Here is a 19,730-nt window from a genome sequence, read left to right as displayed (position 1 = left end):
GAGAAACTCATTGCAGTTGGGCTCTTCTATTCTCATCGATGGCGATAAGTTTGCAGGTCAATAATTGCGAAGATAAAAAGAAAAAGCCAAGAGAGGCTTGTGAATGGGGGGAGATTCGCCCAGCCATTGCCCGCAGGGCACGCACAGATGTTCGTTTGGAGGGTGGTGAGGAATCCAAAGTCCGGCGCCTCACGGTCGACGTCGGAGGTGTTGTCGGGAGGGAGGGAGAGATGTAATGTACAGTGTTGGAGACAGATCTGTCGCTTCTATCCACATGTGATCCCCTCCATCTGAGGGCGTGACGGTGTTGATTTCTCGGGTGGAAAGCTGGATGGAATTTTGGGTCTCGCGATGGGGAGTAGTGCAGCGTGTCATACTGTTGAGACTCTCGATTGGATCCAACCTATACAGGAAACTATTTTAAGACGAAGAAGGCCGCCGACGGAGGAGATAATATTGATTTACCGAGCGCTGCCTCATCTCACCACTTAGACCGCGTCAAATGGGATGGTGAGGGGTCCGAGGCTTGCACTTTGGACCAGCATCGTGATATGACTCGTTAGATCCACTAGGCTACGACAATAAAAATAAGATAGGGATTTTTAGTTAGTTACCTTAATATCTCGATCTTTATATATTTAAAAAATTATATTAATATTTTTATAATTACAAGATGAAATATCTAGATGTATTTATTTTAATATTATCGATTCTACTAATAAAAATATAATATAATCTTAATGCTATAATCGGTGGTGATGGACGATATCGGATGACGACATCACTAACAGGTGTTATGGATGAAAAGAATGATACTAGAAGATAAAGATCACTCAATATTTACATCGACACAGATGTAAATACACGATACAAATGTTGTGCAATATCGCTCTACATCTTAAATGTAGAAGAGGATATATAATATCCTTAACAATAATATATTTTAAATTTTGTACTATTTTGATTTTTTATCTTATAAACTAATTTGTGGTGCGTGTTGAGTTATCATTGTGCAGATTAAAAAATGATCAAAATATTTACAAAAATCTCATACTTTACAAGGTAAATGAGGCCGACAGTATCCTAAAATGTGAGTGAATTCATTTATTTATTTATTTTTGGTCAATAAAATTGTTAAAGTGATCATTGAGTCTACCCTTATCTTTGATGTCCTTTGTGTATGATCATTGAGTCCATTTGGGATATTATTTTATACTTAATAAAATCATTTTTTATTTTTTATGTATCTTTTGATAGTGAATAGTGACATTTTTACCAATGTGTTTGTCATTGTAATATTTTTCTCTATAGTATATATATCTTATTAGGGGACATACAAAATTAGGATCTAAGCTGTCTTGAGTCTTGTCGGCTAAAGTTGTTTGGGTTTCATATATGTTAAGATAATGACAACTAGCGATATGAGAAATGGAAGATCATTTGTTTTTCTTTGATATCTATGTTTTGCCCTAAACAAGTAATCTTCTTCCATTGCTTTCGTTAGCTAATTGAATCTTTATCCCACCATCAGTCATTTTGCATACGCCTTCATAAATTACGTGACTGCAATTTGGCCAATATCATTTAGCGAGAAAAAGCTTATCCTGTCCATGTAGGAATGGACAGGATACGTCACTTTGCTCGGAGATGTCTTAACACGTTGCTCAGCGTCTTCTTACTCCGGGCGATCATCTCCTCGTCCTGCTCGAGGTCCAGCAGCGACGCGAACGCCAGATTGAAGATGAGCGCCGTGCCGGGCGGGTCGAAGTTCTAAGCCTTCATCTGCAGTCACTGCTCGATCGACACCCTCTCTAGGGTACCCGAGCCTAGAAGGTCATTGTTACCTTAATCCGTGTCCTTACTCGCCAAGTGTCACCAAATGTCTCTCGAATCTGCACTCAGAACAAGCATCATTCGGCACGAGTATATGTTGAATTCGGCAGTGCACGGAGCAACTGTAGTTATTGTAAAGAAAGGGAGAGAGAGAACAACCCCTCCCTTCTCAATCAAATAGTAATAACAAGGTACTGAAGTAGCTGTGCCAAGAATTCCAAGGAGGTTTAGCGATTCATGTCCACTTCCATGAGCACGTAGCAATGTGCATTCTTTCATTTCAAGAAAGAAGAAAGCTTTAATTACAGAGGATAAAGTCTACAAAATGACTTGTGAGAGTCAACAGTCGAAATGGAAAGTAAATGTGAAGGAAAGAATGGGCAGCTCTATCAGAAAGGTCATCAGCCCAATCTGACACCACCGAGGTCCCTTTCTCTGAAATGCTGCTCTTCCTCGGTTTCAAGCAGGACGCAGTAATAGAACTTGTGACGACTAAATCGAGGAACGAATGGTAGGAAATGACACGGAACAAAGGGGAAGAAGAAAAAGGTGTTCATCTTGCAACAATAGCAAGCAAATAAGAGACGAATATATATCCTTTCCCCAGACAGCAAGGAACTCGGAAAGTTTGTGTACAGAATAGAACAACTGTGTCAGCCAAAGTTGGGTTAAGACATTAATGCGGATGTTGAAGCAAGCAAGCCTTATAGCACCGTATGTGCAACATAAGAACAGGGGGGCAAGTCTTCAATCTCATACTGATAAGAACAAGAACAGCCCATTGTGTTTAAGCAAACCTCGAGCGCACCGAAACTAACTCTTCAACGCACGATAGAGCTTACGTTACGTACGTTATTCATCTCTTCTGCCCTAATGTTCTCCGGACAAAGAAAACAGATAAGCAAGAAACGTACATCAACCATTCTGGCGAGCCATTTGCCATTGCACTCCTCGTAAGAGCCTCGTGTCCACCACCCTACTTGCTTAATGCTTTATTTATTTATTTATTTTACATTTTTATAATGAAAAGGGAGTGACATTCCGCATTTATTTCGAAAAATAAAAAAAGAAATAAAACACAACCTAAAGGATAGAAAATACAAAAGCTTACTCCTTGGATCTGATATCTCACTGGAGGAGTCTCTTCCCCTTTTCTTCTGAAAACTAGCACTTCTTCTTGGATCTTTTACCAGACTCCACAATCAGATCAATACTACAAACCCAACCCAACGCATGCATGCAATATGTGTGCTTGCTATTTCGGCAGAGACTTCGAGTGATGAGATATAGTCACTGGATTTATGAACATGAGATTGTCATAAGTGCATCAAATGACAATTAAAAGCAAAGAACAATCTTTGCCCGGCATCTATGCACATAAAGATGCCATCTCCATCACATATATCAGGCTTGTTTTGATCTTCCTTTGTGCGTATATATGCATGGTGATGTACCTTTATGGCATGCAACAGAAGAAATGTATGCCTTGTATATCAGATAACAAGAACAAGGAGTTAATATATACAAGTACCTGAGTGGAAGAGTTGCATGCAGGCTGAATACTGATTCTGCAACAGGTTTAAGAACGAAAAGTTACTAAGATATTGGCGCGGCTCAATCAGAATGCAGTGGATGTCGTCTTTTGCTTAGCCGTGCATGGTGGTGCTTTCTGATCGAGCCGGGCCAACATCATAGTGACTGTTTCATGGTTGATTCTTCTCCTTTCTTCCAAACTCTGTTAGCGAGAGAGAGAGAGAGGCTGCATTCTCCTTTCAAGTAAGGAGGAAGAGAAGATGAAGAGGGGAAAGCGAGGTGCGTAGGGGAGGAAGGAAATGTGGTGGAATTTAAGGAGGTCGATGGCGGTGGCAAAAGGATTTAAAACGCCCGACTGCCAAAGGAGAGAGACAGTCTGCAGCATTAATTGTCAACCATCTCCTCGAAATATTCTCTCCTTCCTCTTTCTCTCACCGAGATATAAATGACCAGCGAACGGAGAGAGAGAGAGAGAGCTACGGTTATGAACACGTATGTGTACATAACCGAGAGTTTAATGAATTGATTCAGAATGACACTTGCTTGTTCTCATTAATCATCTCTCTTACATGTAGCAGAGGCTATCTACACACCATGCACCATGCACGAACTGCAACCTTCAGGTTGTCTTCTCTGTTGATTCTGCAATAACGTCACATGTCAGAGCCGATGGTTCACTCACCGTCAACCTAGCCTCGTCAAATGGTTAGGTACAGTGTTTTCTTTGGCACTGAGAGATTGCGATGACGTGAAAGTCGATGAGATTTCTGTTCTTTGCAAGTGTTTGTCGTATGAAACGAGGGTGCGGAGTAAATGAGGGCATGACTCCACAAAGAGCAGTAAATGAAGGAATCTTTGTCTGAGCAACGATATAATAGCAGGCATCTTTCTACATAAATGCGCTACCGTCTCATCACGCAACCGCCATTGAAGTCTACCCCCTCCTTCTCACTCTCCCTCTCCATTGTCGCATCAGATATAACTACAGAATTCTATGCCTGCTGAGACATACTATACTTAGGATTTGTGGGTTCACCGACCTTGACTTCAGAGACATCACAGGTCTCATCTTTCCAAACTAAGAAACAGATTTGTTCATGGAAATTGATTCAGGATCCGATACCTTATAATAATTATCTCCACTTTCCAACTCATCTGTTGAATATTCTATTTTGTTCGACTTCAGAGTGCACGTCAAGCTGAAAGAAGGCTCCACAAGAGGTCCAGCATCAATAATTCTATGCTGCATGCTTGCACTTGTTGATGCAGGTGGAATCATCGGCCTTTTGTTTCGCAGTACACCGGTGCAAATCTTCAGTTGGAGATGTGCAGTCAAAAGAAACTTGCAACAAAATATTTGTTCACTGTTGAAATCGTTGACTTATGCACTGCCACCAATTCAACTCTGTCCCACACTCCTCTGCACAAAACTTAATCTGAGAAATAGATGACTTTCTTTTGGGGTCAAAAATAGGTCATATCCGAAGCTGTGATATGAACTCACACATTTCGATGGATCCCTCTCACAGAATCAACAAGGTTTCTCTCGGTGAAACGAGGACTTCCCAAAATGCATTCCAGATCATCGTCACATGAAATAAAACATATGCTGAGCATCTTAGCTTATTTATTAATGCAAGTAATTCTCCAAGGTTATTTGAACGTATTGTTCTGCAATGATCGAGTGAAGCTCATGTTTTATATTACATTAAACACAACTAGTTAGTCTCATATCCAAGCTTATCCTATTTTTCTGGCCCAGAATCTATTTCAAGTTGATAAGTGGAGAAGCTATTGTTTGTACTAGTTTTATTTGTTCTTATAGTTTCTCTTTTCTGACTTAACCCTAATGGATTATACCTTTTTGGTGTTATTTGATTGATTTCATGGTTGTGGGGTTCTTGCTCATCCGAACTACATATATATCAGAGACAGAATCTAAAAGCTAAGTTGCCATGGGAACCATATCTATCTTTATATGAGCAAAGATACCCGGGCTATTTCCACCCAGCAAGAAAATGCGAACTCCTTTATCTTTTTGGATAGCAAGCGTTGTCCACAGTCACAGTGTTTTACGAACCAGAAAGAAGAGCACTCCCAATCACCAACTTATTCCATCCCCTTTAATATGATGGGCAAGTTACTAATAAGATGGTTTTGTTCCTCTTTACCATTCTCATGCACTCACTCCCATCTTTGGTGGTGCATGGAGCAACTTTAATCTCAGGATAAAAACTCAATTGGCTGTACATAGCACATGAGGTTTCAAATTTCCATACAATTACAAGAGTTCCAACTTGTAGCACAAGTACTTGAAAGAACATGACAAGAAAAGCTGTTCCTGCTTGCAGTAATCAGTCTATACAAAAAGGAGGGCAGAAACCAAATAAGATTGGACCATGAAGCACATGCAAGACATTAGTTTCCTTCCCCTTAGCCTAAATAATACAGCCAGATCAAGAGAGAGACAGACGTCTGATGCGATAAGGAAATATGCCGTGTCGCCGTGATCTTTCCTATCCTACGTCGTTCTGCGTCATCAAGACTTGCCATACTTGCGCCAACAGAGAAGCATCACCACGCATCTCCGCAGGATGTAGAGCCTGAACCTCATCTCCTTCGTCACCGCGAGGCAGCCAACCTTCTCCGACACCGCGTGCTCGTCCCACCCTCTGCTTACTGCCCTCCTCGGCCTCATCGATGCGCGATGACCCCTACGACGATGAAAGAGAGGGAGCGGGAGGGAAGAGCGCATGAGGAGGCGACTTCCTTTCCTCTCTTTGCTTTCGTCTTGCGTTTGCGACGGGCGAGGAAGAGAGGCGACTTCACGTTATAACTGCTCACTTCCCGGACAATGGACGGTCATGATCGGATCTAGAATTCCATGAGTCCCTGGATCACGTGACACGCGTCTTGACTGGTCGGTAGAGGAAGCCGGGCGACATGGCGGATAGAGACCACCACAAAAGAAAAGAGCTTTCGTCACCTATTAACGTTTGACTCGAGAACGTACCTGCCTTGTGATCGGCTTGTTTTCGGACCCACATGAGGGCTCCATGGAGTACCGGAAAGGTAATGTCGTTGAGTAAGTAGAAACGAGATGCCACGAGGCGAAAGGACGAGCGAGAATTGCTGACGTTGCTTATCCGAAGTCGCCTCAAATTTGGATCGGGTCGGATCCGGATCCGATAATATTGTGAAACTGAACCCGATCCACAATCTGGTTCGATGAATACTTTCGTGAAGCTAACATATTAAGATGATCCGCACACAAGTACTGCGAGCACAAAGAATTCAATTTTGGCGAGAAGGTTTGCCATCTCAAATCAACTTAATCATATCATTATTTTTGGGGTTCAAAAACAGGTACGAAATGCTTCACTGATGCTCCAATGCAAACCAACCATCCACACAACTTTTTTTGTACAGATGATAAAGCAGAAGGCTAAGAGCTCATAGCAAATCATACATACATGAAACTATCGACATACATGACAGGGCGACAAGGAGCATATTACATAGAGTGGTAGATTTGTTTCCTTCATCATGTTCAGTATCCGAAGACAAGCGATCAGCTTTTGCCTTGTGAGAGAGAACTCCTCAGAGGTCTTACAACTGAGTATTTTCCTCAGTACATCCTTCAAGTATCAACTGATCGATCATCTTCTTGCAGCTTCCAGTTTCTTACATGCTAGAGACCACAGAATTGAGAAAAGGAACACGAGCTGAACGAGAATTTACATTCTTGAGAACATGTACTGTACATGTATTGCACCGTTACACTTTCTGATACGGTATCGTCGTAGTTGACATCATTGTAATGCTCAATGTGAAGGCTAAGAGCTGAAGGAGAAAAATGATGAGTGACAGTTTTTTACCGAAAGTTTTAGGGACTAACAACATTAAAGTTGCTTACCGATGCAAACCCAGCACACATGATACTGAAACCTTTGAAGGTAAATGGGGCGTTTTCTGACAGGAACAGAGCTGCATGAAAGCAGGTGGCATTTTTAAGCTGATGCTAAACACATGAAGCTAATAGCATCACCAATTAGCTACCTGTGAGAGGGGTGAAGACTAGTGGAGACAGAATACTAGCAAATGAAGCTATGCCAGTAATACATCCTTGAGCCATCCCCTGAAATGAACACACATTAAAGAAAACAAAATAAATGCATGCTATTAAAGTCTTTGGGCTGTGAAGAAATTCTAGCTGTAGAAGGCTTCATCACCAATCAGGGTCCCAGATAATTAACATACAGGACTAAGCTGTGTTCTTCTATCAATTATGATATGGGCCAGCCTTGGCATCACATGAACTAAAGTTCCTCTTTTGCAACCTGAATGAGCAGAGTTTGAATCATAGAAACAGCCACATGGCCTGCAATGGTAAGGTTGCATAAGATTTGACTTCTCTCCTCAGATCCTATCATCAGTGGAAGTCTTTGTGCACTGAACTGACCCTTTTCTTTTACTTAAAGATGTGGCAAATTGCCTTAGTGTTTGTTCAAGATAACACTGAATCAGTTGACCATGTGGTTGGAGCTCAAAATGGCACATAGCAAAATAGTCTTTCAATGTAATAAACACTGAAAGGATTATAGGCGATGTTATTGGTGAAGCCTTTTTCACAAGCCAGCTAAAACATTCCAGTCGATTTAATAGCAGCATACGAGATGTGAAATCAAACAACACTAGTAAATGTTCATATCAAGATTGCAATACAGTTATAAAATTGAAAATTTTTGTTCAGAAATCAAGCAAGTCCTTTATAATGAAAATTCAGCATCAACAAACTTAGTAGTACCTGTTCATTGGATCTAACTTTTTTGGATACAATGCTCCTAATCTGCATTAGCATTGAGAAGTTCAATATAAACAGCCATATTGTTTGTGACTAAGAGTAACATATCAGTGCAAAGGAAACTACTTACACATGGGTGAATAAAAACACCCAAAATTACAAATGTGGAAGCAAAATAAGGGACCTGCAAGATAACCTTGGTAAGCTTCATCCCAAAAGAAAAACAATAATTGCTCCTTTATAAATTCATCAATAATGCCGACACTTAAATTTCAGTTCTCTCATAGCAACAGTTCATTTAGCTTAATGATTTAATTTATTGAGATAACAGAATGAGTAGAAGTTTATCAGGCAAATATTGGGAAGGAACATTCACATGTTTGTGAAATAGTATATGAACTAGTTTAAATGACTGTTACTTATGAAATAATAACTTTGTCATAATCTTCCTCTTAATTGCATCTCTTGTGATCCATGCTAGTTTAATTGTTGGGTGTACTCTTAAACATTCACATGTTTGTGAAGTTGAAAATTGATATTAAGCATTCACGGACACTAAAATTACCTGATGAACCGATTTGTAACTTATGAGTATCGTATCTCGAGATTTAGTTGACATAAATATCCTTGAAAAAGTGTGTTAAAATCTTATATGTGTGTGTGTGTATACAGACTTAGAGGAGGAATGATGGCAGTGTAGAATCTGGAGGCAGCGAACCTACAAAGAAATGACTTTAATAGAAAAATAGAGATTTAAAGTATATTAAATTGGAATATACATGTATAGGAGTGTGTGTGTGTGTGTGTTTTGATCTACACTTGAGGGATGATGAGAGTGTTGAAAGAGCTAAGTACCCAATAGGACCATGCAATGCTGTAAAGGAAGATCTGCAAAATTTGGAGAAGAATTCAGATAGTAAAAACATTGCAGTAATAGATTAACCAATAAGTATTAGTAAATGAAATTATAGTCAGAGTCCCGATTACATGTGCGCAGCTTGCCAAGAGGCCTACATTTAACAGTCTCTCCTCGCCTATAGCAGGTGCTAGTGAGGGCATCAAAAGTAGCTGCAAAAAATGCCATTCTTAAGAAATATATCCATTTACAAAAATTGTCATTTACATAATGCATTGCTCAGACCTGTGAAAAGGCTCCTGCACCACCAGCAATAAGCAGCAAATCAGCAAACTGGTCTTTGTTGAAGTGGAACTGTGCTTTTAGATAGTACTATTGAATACAGAATTAAGTAAGTAAAAAACCTAGTGATGTCCTCAGAAAAGCTAGACTTCAAACTAAAGATTGAACTAGAAAGATTATAACCTAGATTTGAATGTGAAAATAACAAGTTGTTCAAGTATCAACTCTGTTTTGGTTCATTGTTTCATTATAGCATGAAATGTGCTTTTCCTCCTGTAAGATATCTGGAGATTCCATCCATACAGAAAATGCCACGGCAAGCGGAGAAAATTAACATTGTATTATGATTTGGGGAAGGGTCATTAGTTTATGAACAGTGCAGCATTCACACAGTATCTATGCCATTATTCAGATTTAGAGGGAGTTAAGTTAATTATCAGAAAAGCAATTTGTAATTAGTCCAAGGAGAATTGGAGGAGTAATGATACCAATAGTGCAGATTGAAAGCCACTGTCAGCAAGGCTGTTGAAAAACACAACAATTGCAGCTCTTGTTAAGGTCAAACTGCATGGCAAGCAGTCAAAGTATGAGGTCTCTTCAGCAGTAATGAGACATTAACTAAGTTTGCAGAAATTTCATTGATATTCAACTCAATTGACAACTACTTCACTAAAATTGTTTATTTGAGAAGTCATCATTTTATTCTCATTTAGTACTATCAAGTTGCTACCTGAGCTTGAAAGTTTCTTCAAGATACTCAATAAAAACCAAAAGAACACAGAAGAACAGGGAAGATAATGGTTTGCTGGTTTTCCAACCGACACAACCATTACGTTATCAAGAAAATTTCTTGTCAGCAAATTTAAATTTTTGATGATTTAATCGAAATATTGGCCAAGCAAATCCACTTATCTGTTCACTCACCTGTTCCTCAGGAGGGAGATCATGTCACCCAGAGAAGGGACCTTCTTCTTAAGGGTCGGCAAACTCGGGCACGACTCGCCATCAGTTGCAGGGGAGCAGAGGGGCCGGGTGGACTCCTCGTCCATGAGAGCAGCTCCGCCGTCGGTTTCCTCCAAGAAGACCCTCATGTAGACCGCTGCGACCGCCGCCACGGAGGCCGAGACCTGGACACAAGAGGGAGGTTAAATAAAACAGACGAGAGAGTAAGAGAGGGACGGAGAGGCAGAGACCTGAAAGGTGTGGGAGGTGGGGAGGAAGCGAGCAGCAACGGTGCCGGAGACGAAACCCGCGGCGGATACCCCGGAGAGCACGCCGAAGGCCGACGCCCGCCTCCGCTCGCAGACTTTATCCGCCTTCGTGGAGCGCAGCAGAACAAGTCTTAGCAGCAAGCAAAGCAGGGCTCGGCTTCGAGCCATGAATGGGACCATTAGCTAAGTAATATAGCTTGTGTGACGCACCACATAAGCAAGGGAGAGGCATTGCATGCTGCCGTCGGAGAACATGCCGCTGACCATCTTGATCACGAAGTAGGCGTACAAGTGCGTTCTCGACCGGCCGCAAGCCAACACAACTGCGATCAATGCGTGTCACAGCAGCCGTTAACATTAGATCCATCTGCTCGTGACAATAACGGCGATTATGAATCGAGTGGGTTCGACGATTGCGCCCCAATTCCATATCCCAAAGAGGAAAGTGACGTCACCTTCCGCTCACATGGTAGTGCTTCGTTCTTTTATACAGACAGGGTGAGTCACCCTGTTATACTGCAGGGTTCGACTCATCGGTCCATGAACAGCCACATCAGCCCTAAAATTTACGGGAGTTGTTTTTTTATTATATTTTATGAATTTTATGTTGTATTGCTACTGTAACTATAAAAATATTATCAATATTTTACATATATATCTCTTCACATATTAAGATTATCATCTAATTACATATGTATTTTGAGTTTTATATTTTTAAAAGTAACGGTGACGTCTTTATATTTTGAAACCTCCGACAAACTTTTATTATTTCTTAACTCTTAATATAGAAATTTTAATATTTCATTTTCATAATTATACGAATCTTAATATAATTTTTAAAATATAAGAATTAAAATACTAAAGATAACTAAAGGCTGTGAAGTTTACCCCACGTGAGTTGTGTGGTTCAGGAACTATTCAGGGCTGCTAATTGATAAAGCTTAACGAATTGATTAACAATTAAAGGAGTGCAACACATCATATGGTTTACTTTAGAAGCTTTAAACGAAGCAATGGCAGAATGGGATGGGATGCATGTAGACGAACCAATGAAAGCTGAAGTGAGTGCGTAGCGACCATTCTGAGCATGTTTAGTTGTCTATTGCAGACAAGAAGAAGGAGCAAGGATTAAAGATATTACACATAAAGAACAAAAAAGAGGGAAAAAGGAGGAAGAGAAAGAGAAGGCACGCATGGCCCAGCTTCCCTGGGAAGTAGGCTCCATATGTGTTTGTGGCAGATCATCACGATCCCGACTTTGTCGATTCGGATTGCAGAAATAGCACATCCCGGTAGAAGTGCAAGGGGCAAGAGATGGTGGCTGGTCCATTGTTTATTGAAGCATATGAAGGAGCAGGGGTGGAGTGAATGGGTTTTGGTACCCAAGTGGCCCATCTTCCTCTTCTCTCTTTTCTTTTCTCTCGTCCTTGAGTCTTCTTTTGTAGGACTGGAATCTGTGCAGATTAGTGAATGGTGGAAGGCATGGTTAGCTCTCGGTGCCTTCCACCTCTGCTTGGGAAGGATGGTGGTAAGGTGAATTCATTAGGTTGAAGATAGTGATCAGCGAGATACGGTGTACTTTCCACCTTGACACATCAATATCTAACACCTACAACCATTTCCCATTTATCTAGCAAGTCCTCTCGTTCTATATCCGGAAACTTTCGACAGAAAGAATTCCAAGTGTGATTTTGGAGACATCCATGTATCGATTTAGTGAAAAATAGAGTCGATGATCGGTCGAAAACTCATGAATTTGAGTTCTGTAGAAAGAAAGTATCGAAGCAGAAACTGATAGCAGTGAACCCATTCCAAACTCGATTCAAGAGTTATCAGTGAAGGAACAGGAAGAAACTGATAGCAGTTTATGAGATAGGTGAACGTACCCAATGGAACAATTGCAGAGGTCATCGGCAGGGTAAGCAGAGCCTTTCGACCATATTTGTCCGAGAGATTGCCAACCAGAGGAGTCACGACAAGAGTTCCCAGTCCTGTGATCTGCAAGAAATGGGTTGAAGAAAGTCGATTAGGTGCTTCGACCACCGGTCACAAAAGCATCACATAGCAGTGAAGACACTGTATGATTTTAATCTCAACAGGGGGTCGAAGACCAAAATCATGTTTCACGCTCTGGTGAGTGCTTTACTGCCCAGCAGAGAACAAAGTGCTCTCTCCACCAATCGAGTGTGTTAAAAATAATTAGCGTCTTTGATAGAGACACAGCAATGGAGTTACTCAAAGAGAGGTAAAGACAGTGGAGACACGCAATGCAGCAAGGAAGCAAACAAAATCTCCCGGCTTAACTGAGTCGCAGACCCAACCCCACCTTTTCCGGGCAGCGAACAGATTCCACGAAACACGACCGAGGAAGAACGTTAAAGATAATAATGCTTTAACGGAAGACAGAGGAGCCACCATACGGACTGTAATCTCCGGTGAGAATGACATGCATATGGCTCTCAGGGGAAGACAACAAAGTTTTTGGATGCATATTATCTGTCGTCACTCACTGCTTGGTGTCGGGACCCCAATATTAACGAAAACAAAACAAGGCTCTGTTTCTATCAGCTCCGTTTCATTTTTCTTATGACCGAGACAACTTCCAAGTAGCTGCACTTCACAAAACGATGAGAAATTAAAGGAGAAGAAAACGGAGCATCCAATTCCACACTTTAACGGTAAGCATAAAGAGGAAGAGAGAACGTTACTCGTCGGAAGAAAGAAGAGAAGAAAGAGTAACGGCGAACGGAGCTTACGGCCTGGTTGATGCCGCTGAGGTAGATGGCGAGCGAGCACTGGTCCCGGCCGGGGCACAGCGCCTCGATGGTGACGTCGGTGATGGCGGGGATCACCATGAACGCAGAGAAGTGGAAGAGGAAGGCGCAGGCGAACAGGTGGAGCAGGTCCCCGAGGTCCTTCATTTCCTGGCGATCTCTGTTCCTCTCACCCACTTTCTCTTCCAATACCGGATGCTTGAGATGGTAAACTTCTCGAGGAGGAGGAGCAGAAGCTTCTCCACACAATATAGCAGAAAGACAGGAGGTACAGACGGAGGAAGACATTACTTTTAAGCAAGGAATGGAGTGTTGCGGTTCTCGCTTTTACTTCGGGAGTTGGTCGAGTTGAGTGGGCGTCAGTGGAGACGCTTCTGGTGTTGGTGGCGAGTCCTCGTCTAACCTTTTGGGCACAAGAGCTCTGCGATTTGCTTATCATCAATGATGCTGATGCTCGAAGCGTGTACCTCCGCATCACGACGCAGCGCAACCTTTTGAATTGCCATAGGATGCGGACTGTTCAGCGCTTATCTTAAAGAGAGACGTCGAGACGATCCTAACCGTCCGAGCGAAAAGGAATCCAAAGAGCATGTTCTTGGCCATGCTTTAGAAGTCGTGCACAGGCTATTTTTGAGGGGATTGACACTACTGTGATATATGGTCTCTTTGTGTTGGTCAAATGAGTCACAAAGGGAATTGAGTGTCGAATTGGACTATAAATGATCAGGAATCTAAACGTAGAGTAGCTCATGAGAGAATACAGGCTTGGAGAAGACGGAGAAATGAAGCACAAACTTCAATCCTCCTCTGGGATGCTTCTGAGAGCAGGCAGCCACCCACGCCCGCCCTTTCGGCTCTCAGCTCTCTTCATGTGCCGCCTGCGGAGCACATGCAGCGACTGCTCAAAGCTCTGCTGCGGCGGTGATCGCGGTGGCTCAGCGACGCGACCATCGGCCGGAGTACTTCAGTGCTCACTACAATCTTCAAGAGAACTGCTCCATCACCTTCTTCAGCGGAGAGAACTCTCCCACCGTGAAGCTCCTCCACGGCCTCTTCTGCAGAAGCACTTCCAGAGAGCTTTGTGACCTCGGGCTCCATTTCCATCTCTGCTTCTGGCGAAGGAGACTTCTCCGGGCTATATGGAGGCGGAGCGTGCTGCTACATCTTTGTTTAGGTGGCAAACAAAGAAATCAAATGTCTTAGTCTAATGCAATGTAATTGATGTTGCAATGAGAAAACATGCAAAGTGGTCTCACCTCACGCAGCAGAGCCGAATTATTGGCTTCGGGGAAATTTGCGAGCCAACAGATGTCAGATGGATCGGTCTCTTTTCTAACCAATAGGTGTTGCTCGAAAGGTCCATACTGTTCATTTCCTTGATCTCAGGTAGCACAACAAGGAGGCTTGTGGCTACTTGACCGTCGTGAGGGGCCAAAGATGATTCCATGGTGTGCACGCCACCTGCTCCATCACATGGGGGAAGCAATAGTTGCGGGGAGTAGCAGCCCCTACCCACAGTGGAGAGAGGCTCCATCACATGGGGGAAGCAATAATTCCCTGTGGTTACGGGAATTGGAACTAAGATGGGAACCCACCTGAGACATGTTCTGTTGACTTCTCAGAGATGAAACCTATGTTTCTTACAGTATCCCGACCTTGGATTCCGACTTCCCATATATCAAATACATCGTGCCATTTGAGTTCTTCCGAGGGGATAGGACACAGTTTGGCAACCTACCCTCTAACAACCGATCACAGTCATATCAGCGTTAAAGCTCAATATAGCAGATCACGTCGGTATCATGCCCTCGAGTACGATGCCATCTTACAAGGATCGGGACGACACCGCTCGAGTACCGTGCTGCCCACAAAGATCGAGACGACATCGACCGGGTACAACATCGCCCCGCAAAGATCGAGACGACGTCGTCCGAGTACCACATTGCCCCGCAAAGATCGAGACGACGCCGACCGAGCACATCGTCGCTCCGCAAACATCGAAACGACGCCGATCTGAGTACAATACCGCTGTTCGACACCATAACATGAAGGGTGCCTAATATCCAGGCGAGAAGTAAGCTCGTCGCTTGATGGGTCGACAACTATGAATATGTCAAGTACTACTAGTCCCCAAGCGTAGGGTATAAAAATTCATCGCCGGGCCGACGTCAGGAGAGGTTTTTTCCCCCTTTGGACTCATTTTTCACTAAGTTCTAACAAAATATTTGGAAGGATCGAGTCGGAAAATCCCCCTCCCGACCTCGACCTGTGTACAGGAGCCGATAATAAGAAAGGAGACGACTGATTAAAGGGGAGCCCCATGCCCCAGAAGCAAGGCTCAAAGCTCAACCCAATCGGACACCGACTTCCCCTGCCCAAGTACTGACGCGGTTGATCTTGTGCATCTGGGACTGGACCGAACTATATCGACTCCTCAGCCACAATGTACAGGTTCACTAACACGAGGTATCAATACTTAAATTTGAGACAGCAAGCTCCGATCGATCGACTTGGATTTCGATCTCCTATAGCTGATCTTTAAGGTGCTAAAGATGCTTGTAACAGTTGGACACTTGCGACCTGCTCCGATATCAAAAAAGAGATATCTGTTAGAATTAAGCTCTCGGAAAAGGATTTTATTTATTTATTTATCGTGTTGTTAGTCTCGTAAGAATCGTATTCAAGTATTCTACATGTCAGATTGTGGTGCTTGAGAATCATATCATTAGATAGTTTCTTTAGCATAAACTCGATCATTATCTCTATTTATTACCTTGGAGGTTGGTTTCGACTCACTCAAAACTTTTGGGACATGCATATTAGTAAATTTATTTTATATGAACGATGATAGGTTCAAATCATGAGGGTTAAATGTGGTATGATTGATTATTGAAATTTCTTGAAAAACACAATTGGGTTTGGTGGCTTTTCCAAAAATCTTAAAAAAAAAAAACTTAGATTCGGGTTTTCCAAAACTTATAGGATTTAGTACTTCCACTATCATTTTTCTTTATTCTTAGATTTTTGATGTTCCTATTTGATAAGGGATATTTTGATCTCCAGATGTGTCACCACCCACGTCACACGTTACTTCCTAGACAATGTCAGAATCCGACGTCGCACACCATCAGAACCCCCTAGACAATGTCAGAATCCGACGTCGCACACCATCAGAACCCCATGATGCACGCCATCAGAGCCTATCTTTTTTTAATATTGACATGATATATAAGTATGGTATTATTCTTAGACTTTCGTGATTCTTACAATCTCATTTGTTGCACCTTCTTGCTACGTGGGATGGGTGTCGTTTGATAGCTATCCTTTATGCTTAGGATGAAGGCATTTTGGTATAAGTTGTTTTCTCACTACCTCCCAACATTAGATCGACTCACGACGTTGAGAATTTGTAAGAAGAAGCAATGCACCTTTTGTAACATTGATCTAAAATCTACTGATTATTTATTATTTTGATATCATCAGTTTTCTAGGATCATCTTAGTTTATGATTTGATTTTTTTGATTTCTGACCCAATATTTTTTTGGTTAAGGAACTATGGCATCTTTATAAAAAGAAAATGTTTATTGCTGTAAGTTTTATGGAGCTTAAAATAATATTTTTTTTAATTTTTTTTTACTCATCCTACCACTTTATTTTTCAAAAATTATCTTCAATCTGTATTTGGTCTTACCTTTGCACTATTAAAAGATAAAAACCAATAACTCATTGGATTAAATTAAATTATGATGGTTTTTGGTATCATGAGTGTGATGTGACATTGGTTAAACTCTTAGACGAAGCGTCGATGTAGATACAGAGTGACGAAAGGATCAACGTTGCACTTCGGATAGATAAAGCTAAGGAGCTACCTTCTGAGAGTATCCTGATCGCATAGCGATTGCTATCGGGTCTTCTCATTGTCGTCCTTGCATCGACTACCGTTGGGGGACGAGGGTGTCGAGCAGTGATGAGATGGGCCACGCTGACACGTAAGCGGAGCCCAAAAGGAAACGCAAACATCGAGCCAACAACATATCTCGATGACTCGATTTTACGTTCCTTTGGGGGGGCAAAGAGGCGATGATGTTGGCATGGGCTATGCGATCATTGTGGAGGCGATTGACGTCGTGGTGAAAGCAAACTTTAATGTAGCCGGAGGTGGTAAAATAATTGTATCAGCATCAACGCTAATAGCATCGTCATTTATTATTGAACATTAAAATCATATTTTTATTTTTTATTTTTATATATCTGTCAATAAAACTGAGATCGTTATGATAAATGGATCTAACTTGTGTAATGACTGAAATACTAAAAAATAATGGCTAATAAGCTCCCTACTCCAAACTCTCCGTTGACGTCGATTGTGTGTGTCAGGTTTTGATCGAGTTCATCTGATGTTCTTAGTCCACTCCAATATCAAGATCATGCTCACTGGAATCTAACCAGGCGATTCGAAGTCTTCGGGCTTTGACCAACGAGGTGTCTCTTTAGAGATGCTTTGCCTCCTTTAAAGCCGAATGGTCTAAGCTCGTGCGTGCTTCACTGTTGGAAGGACTTCTTTGTATCTCCCGAATCAGCCGCCACTTTACTTCGACTCCGTCTCTGCGTATGTTCTCATGTCAATTCTTTCTGCACCAAACAAACGGTCGTATCATGCTTTTACACTATATAGTCGTAAATCTGATCGTCGCTGCGGATTTTTCATCTTATCCTCGGTTCGGTGTGGTTGTTTTCTTGTGCTCTTGCATCAACATTGCTGATTTGTCGACTGGATACTGTCCTCCTCGTGCAAAACACGTCCTGTTTGGATTTGTTTTCAACTTTAGAGATGCTGCTCTCTCTGTTAGCACTCGAGGTGTTTGTCGAATTGCCGTAGTGGTGCTTGCTCCGATGTAGCTGGACATAAATTTGGTGTCTTCGTCAGCGCTTATCTTTGATGAGGTCTCTAGCTAGGCATTTGTAGTAACTGTGCATCGATGACCAATGTTCACAAACACCATCATTCTGGTTGTGATGTTCGTAGGAAAGTTCCGTATGATTCACTATGGAGTGCCGGGAGTTATTGCGAATTTTTCAAACTTAGTGAATGGCAAGTTTCTAACTTTTGCCAATCAGAAATATCCTTAAAGAATGATGGGATTCTTGATGAAGCGATTTCACATAGAAACACAGGCTTCCAAGTGTTTGCTTGGAAGTGTGTCTTGGTGGTGCATGCTACCCAAATGATTTAACAGAGTTGTACTCCCAGTAACTATTAGTTTTTCCCTTGGGACTCTTGATTGTTGACATTTATGAGTCTGTTGCAGATTGTGAGAAGTACACTACGAATCAGATTCCAACTTAAGATCATACACAGAACTGAAATTTTCTTTTTTTGTATTTTTTTCAAATAAATTAGTTAATCTTTATTGGCTATTTGATTGAGTTTTAGTTCATTTTCTTATTTATGCATCTTCCGATCATGACCAACTGAACACCGAGTCGTTTCCTTTCTGATCTTGCATATCTTATCACCAAAACCTGACATTGCCTATACACTTATGTTACTGATAGCAACAACATGTTCATCGTAAGAACACTGTAGCTTTCCCAAAAGGAATCAGAAGATTCCAATATGTTTGTGCCACTGTTAAATGATTGTCGATGATGGTATCATGACACATTCCTATTGGTTCTGATTCGAGCTGGTTTCCAGCATTGCTTCAGGTACCTGGTTTTCTCATAACTACATTCTATCAGCCACAAGTTCACTAATCTATAGTTGTACACATTAGTTTTAACATGCAAACCAGTGGGGAGAATCGTCTTAAAATGAACTTTAAGAGATATCATGACAGATGATATTTATCTTTTCAGTGGACCTGAAATTTGATATGCACACTTTCTTCTTTTAGATCTTCAGTGAAATGACATGATTTTTATACCTTTGCAGTGAATCTACTATGGTTCGGTATTTAGATCTGCAGAGCTTCATAGTTCGAGCTCGTGTACTGAAGCTTTATAGGCAGGCATTGAGAACTGCACGTCGGGCACCTACTCATGCAAGAGGTTAATCAGTAACTTGTTTTTTTTTTTCACTCTCTGCTCTTCTTTTCTATGATAAATTGGCAACAGTTGAAGAATCGATGATACCGGCAGATGAGCTGAGACAAACTATGAGGCAGGAGATAGAGAAGAACCGGTATTGCGATGATAAGCAGAAAATTCGCTTCCTAATTAGCGAAGGCTTGCAGAGATTGAAGGGTCTTGATGAGACGCTCGACATGACGGGCCATAGCTGATGCGCTTATTTGGATTTGATGCATTCTATCTTCTTTATAGAACTTTCAGAAACCCAGCGACCTTTCTTTAAAATGTCAAGATGGTCAAGGAGACATTGAGGACACCTATGCACTCTTATTATTTGAGCTTGCAAGAGATCCTGTTATATTCA

The 19,730-nt window shown here is 41.7% G+C and overlaps 2 protein-coding genes across 5 annotated transcripts; one reads left to right on the top strand and one right to left on the bottom strand.

The window, feature by feature from the left end:
- Nucleotides 1–6,687: 6,687 nt before the first annotated feature.
- On the bottom strand, nucleotides 6,688–14,689 carry LOC135612327 (uncharacterized). Of its 4 annotated transcripts, none has more exons than XM_065108475.1 (15): nucleotides 14,550–14,686; nucleotides 13,276–14,457; nucleotides 12,406–12,517; nucleotides 10,730–10,842; nucleotides 10,502–10,624; nucleotides 10,233–10,435; nucleotides 9,797–9,872; nucleotides 9,312–9,398; nucleotides 9,158–9,238; nucleotides 9,026–9,058; nucleotides 8,301–8,354; nucleotides 8,174–8,215; nucleotides 7,426–7,504; nucleotides 7,283–7,353; nucleotides 6,688–7,209 (listed from the first exon to the last, which is right to left on the bottom strand). In XM_065108475.1, the coding sequence occupies exons 2-15, from the start codon at nucleotides 13,579–13,581 to the stop codon at nucleotides 7,144–7,146; spliced, it is 1,446 nt and encodes a 481-aa protein (XP_064964547.1). In that variant the 5' UTR covers nucleotides 13,582–14,457; nucleotides 14,550–14,686; the 3' UTR covers nucleotides 6,688–7,143. The 4 variants fall into 4 exon arrangements, with proteins under 4 accessions (XP_064964547.1, XP_064964549.1, XP_064964548.1 ...); XM_065108477.1 differs by lacking the exon at nucleotides 14,550–14,686 and adding an exon at nucleotides 13,030–13,129 and having other exon boundaries at nucleotides 13,276–13,415; XM_065108476.1 differs by lacking the exon at nucleotides 9,026–9,058 and having other exon boundaries at nucleotides 14,550–14,689.
- Nucleotides 14,690–17,605: 2,916 nt separating this feature from the next.
- LOC135612326 (uncharacterized) lies at nucleotides 17,606–19,730 on the top strand. The gene is made up of 3 exons (XM_065108473.1): nucleotides 17,606–17,903; nucleotides 19,230–19,345; nucleotides 19,436–19,730. Exons 2-3 carry the CDS (start codon nucleotides 19,240–19,242, stop codon nucleotides 19,576–19,578), a joined length of 249 nt encoding a protein of 82 aa, XP_064964545.1. The 5' UTR covers nucleotides 17,606–17,903; nucleotides 19,230–19,239; the 3' UTR covers nucleotides 19,579–19,730.

The sequence above is a fragment of the Musa acuminata genome, chromosome BXJ2-5 (genome assembly GCF_036884655.1).
Source record: "Musa acuminata AAA Group cultivar baxijiao chromosome BXJ2-5, Cavendish_Baxijiao_AAA, whole genome shotgun sequence".
Lineage (NCBI taxonomy): Eukaryota > Viridiplantae > Streptophyta > Magnoliopsida > Zingiberales > Musaceae > Musa > Musa acuminata.
Note: the sequence above shows the minus strand (reverse complement) of the source record. Positions and strands in the feature narration are given on the sequence as shown.